Source organism: Narcine bancroftii, chromosome 6, assembly GCF_036971445.1.
Source record: "Narcine bancroftii isolate sNarBan1 chromosome 6, sNarBan1.hap1, whole genome shotgun sequence".
NCBI lineage: Eukaryota > Metazoa > Chordata > Chondrichthyes > Torpediniformes > Narcinidae > Narcine > Narcine bancroftii.
In genome coordinates this window covers 188,244,437-188,257,633 of record NC_091474.1, presented here as the reverse complement: position 1 = coordinate 188,257,633, position 13,197 = coordinate 188,244,437, and the positions used below count along the sequence as shown (strand labels likewise).

Below are 13,197 nucleotides of genomic sequence, written 5' to 3'. Positions count from 1 at the left end.
TTTCTTTTCCAATTGTCGTTTCCTCTCCAAAATAATTCTCCACAAAGAGGGCCTTTGCATCACACCCATTTCCTGCACTGAAAGGATAAGGAGGGATGGTTAGAAGGACTTGATCACCAGAGAAATGCAGTGGTGTGACCTGATGATGTAGCTGGAAAATTGCAAACCTGAAGATTGAGTGCAGGGTTAATGGTTGGATACTTAACAGTGTGGGAGAACAAGGGGACTTTGGAGTCCAAATCCATATATCTCTCAAGATTGCCGTGCAGATTGATAGGATAATAAAGGAGCCCTTCTTTATGGGATGTTGGGCTTCATTAGTTGAGGGATTGAGTTCAAGTGTCGTGAGGTCATGTTGCAACTCTACATTTAGACTACATTTAGAATGTAGTGTTCAGTTCTGGTCGCCTCATTATAGGAGGGATGTGGAAGCTCTGGAGAGGGTGCAGATGAGATTTACCTGGATGTTGTCTTAGGAGACAGGGTTAGCAGAGCTAGGACTTTGCTTTTTGGAGTGGAAAAAAGATGAGAGGTGACTGAAAACAGTCTACAAGATTCTGTGAGGCAACAGCCAGTATCTTTGTCCCAGGGCTGGAGTAGCAAACACTAGAGGACATCAGTACAGAGTGAAGGGAAGAAAGTTTAAAGGAGACATCAGGGGTAAGTTTTCTTTTTACAGAGTTGTGGGTGCCTGGAATGTCTTGCCGGGGTGGTAGAAAAATAGAGGGTTACGAGGTAGGAAGGGTTAAGTTTTTGATATACGTTGGCACAAAATTGAGGGTCAAAGGGCCAGTACTATGCTATTATGTTCTTTGATGGTTGCCTGTCATTCTTTATTTTCATGTCTTTCAGAAGTATTTCATCTAAGTGAGTCTAATTATTGTCTTGCTTCCACCCACAGAAAATTTTATCTGATGAATATATGTCTGCCATATTGCATTCCAATGAGAGTATAACTGATATGACTAGAGATTTTTTAATTAAGATCTCTGGCACAGTTGTAGCTTAAGTCCCTTTCACACTGACAACCCACTAAATAGGTGTGTAAATGACCCATGTTTTAGTACCGGGTGAGCCATTCACAGTGGACCATGAAATCCTGAGGTTGTGCACCCTTTACCTCCTATTGTGGATTGGGGGGGGGGGGGGGCAACACCTAGTGGTGACATCCTGAGTGATGTATTAAGTTCTCCCAGGGCAGTGAAATTGTAGCGGGAATAAAGCACGTACACTCACAATTTATGAAAAAGCGTGGGGAGATGGAGAGTCACAATTTAATAAGATGTGCACAATGTGTAAAAGAGCATGGGAAAATCTACTGCAGTGGGCTTTAGACTGTTCAAGCTGAGGACAAACCCACAGACCAGCTCCCACAAAATTTGGCAGACCTAGTGTCAAATTTTTTGCTTTGTGATTGCCCTCACTAATTCTAAAACTACACTGACACCTACACTAAAAAATACATTCAGAAACAGAACACTAGCTTTAACTACACTGAAACATAAACAACCTGGCCAGACTGATGCACGAACACAGGTACCCCCTGAGTTGTATCAGAGTCCAGTGATTTGTGCCGCTGCCCAGTTTGGAGCATTCACACTGGCGGATGACCTCCTAAATACCCAATAAATTGCCAGGATCAACCCACGTTCAGTGGCAGTGTGAAAGGGGGCTTTATTAATATGAAAGATGTAATTTTCAATTCTCCATTAAGTGTAAAAGACTGGTGAATTTTTTAACTTTGTCATTGACGCTGGAGGGATTATACTTGAGGTACTACCATTTCCACGTGTTTGCTGTTGAGATTCTTATCATGCGTAATAGGTCATTGCATACTTGGAACTTTGCAAATTGGCTGCTGTATTGGTTAGTACTTTAAAGGCAATGGAAAAATATTCCAAAGTTTTTATGATGCTCTCTGAAAATCATTGCAATACTTCATGAATGCAAGTGAATTGCATTGTATTGTTTATTGTCCTATATACTGAGATAGTGTGGAATGTAAATCTGTGGAATTTGTTGCCACAGGCAGTTGTGGGGGCCAAAACATTGGGTGTATTTAAGGCAGAGATTGATGGTTTGTGATCAGTCAGGACATCAAAGGTTATGGTGGGGGAGGGGGGGGAGGGAGATCAGGGCAGTGGCACTGAATGGGGAAAATAGATCAGCTCATGATTAAATGGCACGTCAGACTCAATGGGCTGAATGGCCTATTTCTGCTTCTTTATCTAATGGTCTAATTATTCATCCTTAATTGTCCCCAAACGGAGGAAACATGTAAGAGTAACAGATGCCACATTTTCTTCCCTGAAAGATACTAGTTGAATTATGTGATTTAGGTTGATACTAACTTCGAGCATTCTCTATGGAAAAATAAACAGAATTAATGCTTCATGCCAATAATCTTTTTACGATGATGTTAGGCATGTATCATTTTAGAAATATATCATTTACTTATGGCTGGACTAATTTATTCCTTCATTGTGTTTTGCTTTTATGTAAATGTGCCTCTTTTGAATTGAAATATGATGCCATTTTATATTATTTTTCACAGGTTAAATTATGAATTAACTTTGTTTTTCAGAAACGCTCCAAGGGGCAAATAATAATGGACAGGATGTGTGAACAAATCAACTTGTTAGAAAAGGATTATTTCGGTCTCACTTTTCTGGATGCAACAGGTGAAAAGGTAAGGTATTACCGTATTTTCGTGCATATAACACACACACACATTTTACACGTGGATATAGCATTCTAAATTTCAACTAACAAAAGCAATCTGCATTTAAATGGAACATGAAATGAAGCACATACTAGTATCTGCCAGAGTTAATCCCCCACAATTAATACTCAAACAACTTCCCCCAGAGGTGTCAATCAGCCATTAAAAACATATCCTGCTGCAACACATTAACACAGTTTGGAGAAGAATCAATTAAATAGATTAAAGACAGGCTTTGGAGTTGAGCAGGATTTTAATTCTAATGCTGTCTCAAATCAGAGGCACTTGATATGTTAATCTCCTTCCTCAGGGACAGTTCTGGGCACTTAACATTGATAAGGTGCAGTGCCCGAGCCAGAATGTTTTGTTTATAGAAGTACCATGGCATTCAGTACAAAGTGATATTCTCAAAATCAAAATTTCCCATGCCTGCTATAAATTGTGCCCATTGTCGCTATTATATTCTCTTGCTCACTAAAATATTCCCACACTTGCTATAAATTGTGCCCTGTGGCAGAGTTTATATTTATGTTTTTGGAAGATAAATTGGGAAAGGTTTGTTAGAGTAGGTTACATACAAACACTTTAAAACAGATCTTATTTGAAATACTGGAGCCCTGACTCATGCTAGACATGTCAGGGCCAACAGCTTTTGCAAGAGCTTTGAAGAGTGCTCAAGAGACTTCACTAATGGATTGTTGTTTACAAAAAAGGCAACAGATGAAAGAGTTTGTCGGAGCGCTTCTGTTCTAAGAGGGACGAATGGTTTTGCAAGCAAAGAGAGTCAAATAGGGTTTCTCTCAGAGAGAGATAGACCACTTGTACACTGTTACAGCCAGCAGAAGCAGCTGGGACTGGAACAGGGCAAGCTGGCAAGCTTATGGAAAGCCCATTTGAAAGGCGGCCTGGTCAAAGCCCTTATGGTTCATGCAAGAGGAGAGGACAGGCTGTCTAATGTTTCACTTGGAATAAGGGAAACAAAAAGGAACTCTGTGGTGACCTGAAAGAAAGAGGTTATCATTTGGAAAACCATGAATGAGGAACTTTCGTCATCAAGATACTGCAGTGGCTGATTAAAAAGGAACAACAAATCTCTCGCTGAAAACCAACCATTTACCTTTCAAGCACCAAAGCCTGGTAAACTTTATAAGTAAAAGAATTGCCTGCAACCAGTGAATCAATGAGAAGTGAGATTGGACTGTGAACTAAAGAACTTTTCTGAACTTACACACACATTACATACACGTGCGCTTAGAATTAGAAGGGGGTTAAGTTAGGTTAAGTAAGTCAATAGGGATAAGTTAAAGTTTGATTCTATTTTCATATTTAAAGATAATTAAAAGTAACTTTTGTTTAAGCAACCATTTGTCTTGGTGAATATCTATTGCTGCTGGGTTTTGGGGTCCTCTGGGGTTGTAACAGCTCATTTTTTTAATTGCTGCTATAATATTCCTACACTCGCTATAATATTCCCATGCTCGCTACAAACTGCCAACATGTCTTTTCCATGACAGCTATTAATTGTGCATGTTCTTTCAACATATAAATTTTTTTTCTTATAGTGCGCATCCATATAATGCGGGGGGGGGGGGGGGGGGCGGGGTTAAGACCTGGTTTGTAAAATATGCATATAATGCGCGCTATATGCATAAAAATTGGGTAATTGTTCATAACTTGTAATTTTAATTTTTAATGGGAACAGTTTTTGATAGACATAAAAATATATTTCAGTCACTGACAATACTAAAAAATTTAGTCAAATAATTAATTACTTTTTCTATGTACCGTTATGTTGCTGCTGTTAATTAGAAACCTCGGCTGCTAAGAATTAATTTTTATATACTTAATGGATGATACTCAGTTACAAAACTAATACTAATTGCTTTAGAGATAGATTGATGACAATTTGAAGTGACCAAATACTTGAATGTTAGGTTCTACAATATTCTCCTTTTTGTAATAGTTTGTTGCAATCTCAGCATAACAATATTGGGAACATTATCTCTGTTGGATATTAGATTGAGAATGAATACTTAAAATGTCCTTTTGTTCAAGGCATATCTGTGAAAAATAGACATTAACATGTCAGGTTAATGCTGAAAACTTGTCTTCTAGCAACCTTTTCTTATTAGGACAACTTTAGAGATAAAAGTGGATGGACAACAATGAAGATAATTGAATAGAGCTTACTGTTATGGGCTTGTTCATATGAGTTAACCAGTCAATCTGCACTAGGTCTCGTCAGTGGAGAGGAGACAATATCCTGAGCCATGAATAAAATATACCAATTTTAAAGAATTGCGTACAATTCCTTTGCATGAGTGGATCATTAGACAATGTGGAAAGTAGAAAAGAGAAGAAAAGTATTTCATTTGTGCATCTATGAGAAGCAGTAGAGAAAAATATTGATGTTATTCAAAGTGTAGTCCAGGGGCCATGGAGGACTCTGAAAAGCTGGAAGGGAGGGTGAAAATTTGAGATCAGTGTTTTGTGTACTTAAAACCTTTCAACATTGGATTCAATAATATTTTCTGTAATGAAGAAGATGGAGATATTCCACAATTGAATAAAGTGAAGATATTTTGACTAAAACAGTAAATTGTTTTATTACCAAGTAAATCACATGGGTATAATAAAATATTTTAAAAAACAAAATGTCTATTTATATAGTCATGGACAGTTTAACAAGGAATGGCTAATACATGCAACATTTCCAAAAGTACAGCTTTGAGAAGAGAAGTATATACTTAAATGCTTCAAGAATTCCTAAGATGCAATGATTTTTAAATTGCTTGTTCATTATATTAAACATTAGCACTGAAGACTGAAAAATCTAAAAACCCTGTTGTAGTGACTCAGTGGTGGCTTAATCGAACCAGCTCAGGAGGTTCTGAGTGACATCATGATGTCACAGTGCAATTACATCATTTAGAATACATGGGGTTTTAAAAAGCTGGGTGTGGCTGTTTGAGAAAATAATTTTTACTGAACTTTGACTTTACTGCGAGTGATCATTTTCTCGTTCTTCATTCACACTGCGACACAGTTGCTTCATTGGTGACCCTGATGGGCCCAAATGGATTTCAACCCCAAAGTGGACAATGCAGCGGTTTTGCTTAAATTGCCTGCCTCTCAACCTGAAGTTTGGTTCAGGCAGGCTGAGGCACAGTTCCACATTCGCAAGATAGATGTTGACCCCACTAAATACTATCATGTGGTAAACGCCCTCAACCAGGACACAGCTGGTTGAGTAGTGGATTTCCTTTGGGACCCACCAGCTCTCGGCAAGAAACCCCAAAAGCCCTCCTTCTTTGTTTTTATGGTCTCCCACAGTGCGAGTGAGCCACATGGCTCCTCTATATAGATGGCCTGGGGGACCACACCCCTTTGGTGTTAATGAATGACGTGGCACTGGCAGATAGCCATAGGCCTTGCTTGTTCTTCAAGCACTTGTTTTTAGAGCATAATCAGAAGACGTCTGCCTCATGTTGGCTAATGAGGACTTTGATAACCTTCAAACAATGGCCGCCTGTGCAGACATTCTGTTGTGTGTGAAACAGCAAGGCGCAAGGCCCACTGAAATTAGTGCTGTGCTGGCCACCGTAACAGCCTACTCTACGTCTGGGATGAACTCTCTCAGCGCATATTTATAGTCGACGTGGGTGTGGAGGTTAGTGTCCTTCCTCCTTGGGGCTTTGACACCCTTACCAGCAACACAGGTCCGGCGCTCACTGCAGTAAATAAGTTTGCTTCATACGTACGGCACATGGACTATACCCCTGAAATTTGGCAATAATAAGTTCACACAGAAGTTCATTCTTGCTGCTATGTCCTGGCAGTTGCTGGGTGCTGACTTCCTCATTGATGATGGAATTAAAAGGGTGCAGTTGGTGGACACCACAATGTTCCGGACTTTCCGCCTTGGAAAAGCCAAACAACCCGCCCTACACCAAGACGCCATGGAGTACTTGAACAATGAATTTGCCAAACGTGATGTTTCTGGACATTGTCTCTCCCCAGTTCTCCACTGCCACACCAAAACGTGTTGCACACCACATCCTCACCCAAGGACTTCCTCAACATGCCTGCCACGCAACAAGTTGCGGCTTGCAAAACGAGTTCCACAAAATGGAGCAACTTGGAATCATACGCAGGTCTGAAAGCCACGGGAGGCTGGAGACCTTGCAGGGATTACAGGCATCTTAATGACACTACCACTGCAGACCACTATCCTGTCCCCCAAATACAGGACTTTACAACTAATCTTCATGGGGCCAGGATATTTTCTAGAATCAACTTGGTGCATGGGTACCACCAAATACCTGTAAACCTGGAAGATGTGGCCATCAATGCCGTTTGGCCTCTTCAAAATTTTGAGAATACCTTTTGGGCTCAAATGATGCACAAACATTCCAGCGACTGATGGGCACATTGGGGCATGGCATGGACTTTCTTTTCGAATACTTGGACAACATACTCATTGCCAGCCAGTCCCACAAAGAGCACCTGAAGCATCTGAATTTACTGTGCTGTCACCTACGGGAGTTCTGGCTAACCCTAAATCTTGCCAAGTGCAAATTCAGACAGTCCTCTATCGAGTTCTTGGGATATCAGATCATCAACCAGGGTGTCCTTCAATTGCCTACCAAGGTGGAAGCCATCCTCAAATTTGCAAGGCCTGATACTATCAAAGGATTCCATGAATTTGTGAGGATTGTCAATTTCTATCTTCATTTTCTACCCTCTTCGACCTTGTGTCCAGCGATGCCAAAGAACTCTAGTGGATAGAAGAGATGACACTAGCATTCCAGTAGACCAGTTGCACCCTAGCAAAGGCAATGTTGCTGGTCCATCCACAAATGGATGCACCAACCGCCTGACAATAGATGCATCCAACGCAGTAGGTCGGGTCTTGGAACAGTACATCAGTGGATAATGGAAGCCTCTAGTATTTTTTAATAGGCACCTTTGGCCTCTGGAAACAAAATACAACACGTTTGATGGGGAACTGGTGGCGCTGTACCTAGCAGTCAGACACTTCCTCTATTTTTTTGGAAAACAGGGACTTTGTGGTTTTTACTGACCACAAACCGCTAATGTTCTCCTTCGTGAAGGCATTAGATCCCTGGTTAGCCCACCAGCAATGCCATATATCTTGCGCATCCAAATTTTCAACCAGGATTAAAGCTATCTCCGTTAAGAATAATGTGGTAGCTAATGCCCTGTCTCATGGTGTTTGCCAAAGCTCAGCACCAGGTTGACGAACTCCCGGCTTACAGAACTGCTCTCATGAGCCTCCAACTCAGATGAAGCCTTTGGGCCACAAAGTACCACTTTCCTGTGCAACTTTCAACAGGACTGCCTTGCTCTATTGTCCCTGCTACGTGATGTTGCATTTTTGATGCCTTTTACAGATTGTCCCATCCCTCCATTCGAGTGATGGTCCGCCTGATAGATGGCAAGCTTGTATGGCATGGATAAAAAAGTTATGTACTAAGCAAAGACTTGCATGGACTGCCAATTTGCAAAAGTGCAAAGCCAGGTGAAGGTGCCGCTTCAGCCTTTCCAGCCACTGCAGCGCAGATTCAACCACGTGCATGTCGCCATTGCTTTCAGTGTCACAAGGGTATAGGTACTTGTTAACGGTCATTGACAGATTCACTCAGTGGCCAGAGATGGTTCCTACGACAGACTCATTGACCGTTTCATGTGCCAGGGCTTTTATTACTGCCTGGATATCTCGGTTTGGCCTACCCACACAAGACACCTCTGACAGAGGCCCACAGTTTACCTCCGCCCTCTGGGACGTTTTGTCATGAATGCAGGGAATGCAGCTCCACCACATGACAGCTGATCATGACAGTTGAATGGCCTGGTGGAGTGGTTCCATAGGCACATGAAGACTGCACTGATGGCCTGCCTCCAGGGACCTGATTAGGTGGACGAGCTGCCCTGGATCCTCCTGGGAAAAGAACAGCACCCAAGGAGTGTAGTTTTGGGTTCGTTATAAAAATGACCTTGAGCCTGGAGTTGCATTCTTATCTTGCTTTATTTTAGCATACACTTAATGAATATCTACATGTGCAGGCTTTTCCCTGCTAGTCCTGAGCCTCTAAGATGCAGAGGTCCTGCCCCATGACATCATCGGCCTGCTCAATGTCCCACCAATAGTGTTACACCACAATGAGGATCTCAACTCCTCCGGCTGTCTTGGTTTATGGATCCCCCCCCCCCCCCCTCATTGTACCTGGGGAGTTTGTGCCTGCAGCGTGCAGACAGGAGATGCCACCAACTGAAGACTGCGGGAGAGGCTTAGAAATTTCCCCCAGTTCCCATGTCAAGGCAAGGAACAACGACACCCTTCATCCCAATTCTGGGACTGAGTTTGTATTTGTACATAGAGGTGCACACGGGCCTCTCTTACGGAGGCCGTATGAGGGCCCCTTCAGAGTGCTACGAAACAATCTTAAACTTGTGTACTGGACATTGGAGGGCATTCAGATACACTTAAAATGGACTTTAAGCCATCAACTCATCTTGTCCTTGATCGACCCTTGCCACATCTCTCAATGCGAAGGCATGGACGACCGCCCAAGAGTTGTGGACAATAATATCACCAGAGGTTTAGCCTCCTATCTCTAGTTCTGGGGTGGGGGAGAGGCCATGTTAAGGCACACCAGAGGCTTAAGTGAACCCGCTGGGAGGTTCTGAGTGACGTCGTGATGTCACAATGCGATGACATCATTTGGAATGCGAAGGGTTTTAAAAAGCTGTGTAGAACTGAGTAAGCTACTTTTACTGAAGTTCGACTTGACTATGTCTGATCATTTTCTCGTTGTTCATTTTTCACTGTGACAGTTTTTCTACACTGTCTTGAAAACTATTAGCTGAAAATATAAAATTGATTCATTGGATTCTTCCATTTATCACCAGGAATTTCAATCATTATGTCAGAAATAAAATGCATGGAATTTATTACTGAAAGATTTGCTGTAGTTCCTATGAATTTTTAAAAATTTCTCTGTTGCTATACCTTCAGTGGCTTTCTACCTTGTGCATTTGTTATTGATGCCTTTAAAAATAAAATTACTCCCCCGAATCACTACATATGAAAGCAAGTTTCACAACTGAACCATTCCTTGGGTAAAACTGTTACCCTCACATTGTGAAAGTATTTTTGCTTGCAGTTCTTCTATACTTTGTGTGATCTATTTTTAAATGAATAATAAATGACATTGTATCTTAACCACAAAAGTTAAGTCTATCTTTCAAGAAAAGTAAGCAAAAATTGCGAGTACTTTCAATTCTTAAAGAATGAGTTTAATAAATAATTGAATTTTAGCTGTGGTATTTCAAAATGATATGTCCTAGCTTAATTCTTGTATTGTAACATGGAAAATGTACTATCCTCAGTTGTAGGTGTTAATAAGAATTTGCTATATAGTTCAAAATGATCTGTCTTCCTTGCATTAGTTCTTAATCCATGGAAGCTATTGTTGCTTCTTGGCATAACTTGGACTTTTTTTGCTTCCTCCCCTGCAGTGGCTGTTGTTGACTTCATGTTAAAATGCTCAAAATCTTTGACTTCCAGTCTATGCTTTGAATACTTAATTATTTATTCTTCTCCTTATTTAGTGTGTCACAGGCAGCTATTTATCAACTAACCGTGGCTGCAGATGGATAGAATGTGAGCTGTATAGCTGCATACCAAGCATCCTTTAGTTATTTCATAAAGCTTGCCTCCGCATAGGGTGTTATGATTTATTCCATCTTGCTACTGTACCTCCTAATTATTTACATAGAATTTTTTGTCAGGTTGTAATTTTATACCAAAAAAAATTGGGAAATGTGACAATGCAAATGTTGGTAGAGAAGTGTGGAGGAAATGCTTCTGAAGAACATATGTACTGGAAATGCAATTTAATATTCACTGTTTGATATTAATGCTGCTAACCAATTTGCTGCAAAAAATTGTACATATTTTCTTGTTCTTTTGGGAGGAGAATTTAACTGGGGATGTGGTGGGGGATGAATAGTGTTAGTTGACAATAACAAAATCTAATTGAGGAAGATTTATTTCTTTGTGTTTTTCCTCCTGCATTTGTTTATTTCCAAAAGCAATTGTATAACAGTTCAGAAACGGTTAATTCTTTGTAGATGCATGAGATTTTGGAATTTTTAAAGTTGTTATTTACTGTTGCTCTAAACTATTTCAGAAGCAAAAATTTAGTTATGTATGTTGCACAAGGTTAGCTGCCAATGCAAGCATGATCTGCTGAACCAACCAAAGAAGTTGAGGGATTATTAAGTTTAAGATTTTTAGGATAGAGCCACATCTAATGTCTGTTATCATTTGATCTTGTTCAGCTTGCTTCACTTGGGTTTTGCCCTCAAGTACCCGGCCTCTGATAGTTCTTCAAATTACATCAATTTTCTTTGAATGTTAGACTTTTTAAAAGTTTTTGCATTTAAGAAAGAGAATTGAGAACACTGACAATGTACCTTTTGTACTTGGTGTGTTTGCAGAAAATAAGAAATTTCAATGCATCTGTACTTTGTACTTAAGTATAATTTTAAACCAAAAATGTAGTGATGAAAAAACCAAAAAGATTGGTTGAATTAATTAATTTTAACTGAAGATAAATGCTGTGTTTGAAGAGAATGTAAAATTGAGATCTCTTGCATGAAGAATCACAGATACCCTTTATTTAGAAAAAAACGCTTGGCTATTTCAAACAATGCAAAATTGAAAGTGTGATGCAAACAAAAAAAATGCAGTACAAAAAAAATGTAGTTTAATACCCTCCCCATAGATCATCCATCTTTTACAAGTTATTGTTTTTACATTAGCTTTATTTATTCTGATCTATTATTTTCTATCTCTTAGAATTGGTTGGACCCGGCCAAGGAAATAAAGAAACAAGTTCAAGGTGAGTATTGTGCACCCATGAGATTAGCTTGTCAATTTTATTCACTTTGCTGCTAACTTTCACCCCGACCTCCAATTCACTTGGTCCATCTCTGGTGACACTCCCCCTTGATATCTCTGTCTCCATTTTTTACAAACCTATCAACAGCCACAATGACTTTGATTTCATTTCTTTGCACCCAGTCCCCTGAAAGGATTCTATTTGTTTCTTTCAGTTCTTCCCTTGCTGTCCAAGGTCTTCCAATCTAGATTATCCAAGATTTGCTACTCCTTCAAAAAAAAACATGGCTTCTCCCTTTCCACCATCAACTCCGCCGTACCCCCATCTCCTCCATTTCTCGCACATCTGCCCTGGCCCCTCTCTTGTCCTCTGCATCCAACATACTATCCTCTGCCATTTCTGTCACCTGCAGCATGATTCCACCACCAAACGCATCTTCCCCTCTCTGCCGTCTGTAAGGACAGCTCCCTCCATGACTCCCTCGTTCACTCATCCATTCCTTCTAATCACCCCCTTGGTACCTTCCCTGTGACCACAGGTGATGCCACACTTGCACCCACACCTCTTCCCTTACCACCATTTATGGACTCCAAACAGTCCTTCAAAGTGGAGCAACACTTGTGAATCTTCTCATGTGGCCTTTTCGACATCAGAGGAGACAAGATGCAGACTTGGAGATCGCTGAGTGCCTTTGGTCTGTCCACGTCAATGAATGGGATCTCCCAATGGCCAACCATTTCATTTCTGTGCCCTGTTCCCACATGGCCTTGGGCATTGCCAGAACAAATTGGAGGAGAAACACCTAATATTCTGTTTGGGCACTCTCCAACCGTATGGCATTGACAGCAACTTCTCTGGTTTCTGCTAAACCACTCCCCATTCTCTTTCTCTTCTCTATCCTTCTGTCACTTTTCCTCCAGCTCTCTGCCCCCTTCCCTCTCCATTCACAGAACCATTCCTCTCCTTGCTTGCTATTTTGCCTTCTCTCCCTTCTCCACCTATTGCCTCTTGCCTGTGCTCTTCCTCTGCCCTTTTCGTGGTCACGTACTTGCCTGTGTCGGGAGCATTGCTGGTCGCCGTTGATGTAACTGAAGCGACGCGCAGGAGTGTTAATATACGGGTGATGGATATCAGATGCAGGAGGAGGAGAGTAAGAGTGTGATGATCATCCGTGTGGCATTGAGAAGGTCAGAGGGGTTTGGCTGGGTGGTGTTTGGGGAGATGAAAAATGAAATGTGTCTGAAAAGAATAAAGAAAATCTACTCCATTGTCTGCTGAAAGAAACGAGTCAGCGTGTTCTTTAACTGTATACTTAGGTAAATCAGTGCTGTTACAAGTGGTGACCCTTGAATTCACGGTACATTCTTGTTAAAAATGGATAGTGATGAGAATGAACCCTTGACAGGAGCAGTCGAGGAGGTCAAACTGGAGATTTCCCCACTTTTTATTAATAATGCACCAGCGTGGTTCACGATCCTCAAAGTGCGCTTCTCTGCCCTCAGTGGGACATGTCAAAAGACAAAGTATAGTTTATTTTAGAGCATA

At 40.9% G+C, this 13,197-nt stretch overlaps 1 protein-coding gene across 18 annotated transcripts in view; it reads left to right on the top strand.

The window, feature by feature from the left end:
* LOC138736875 (protein 4.1-like) overlaps positions 1–13,197 on the top strand; it is a 297,080-nt gene that overhangs the window by 227,058 nt on the left and 56,825 nt on the right. For all 18 annotated transcript variants that reach the window (XM_069887003.1, XM_069887002.1, XM_069887005.1 and 15 more), the window contains 2 exons: positions 2,585–2,689; positions 11,610–11,652. In XM_069887003.1, the coding sequence (XP_069743104.1) occupies positions 2,585–2,689; positions 11,610–11,652 (148 nt within the window). The remainder of the gene's footprint in view (positions 1–2,584; positions 2,690–11,609; positions 11,653–13,197) is intronic.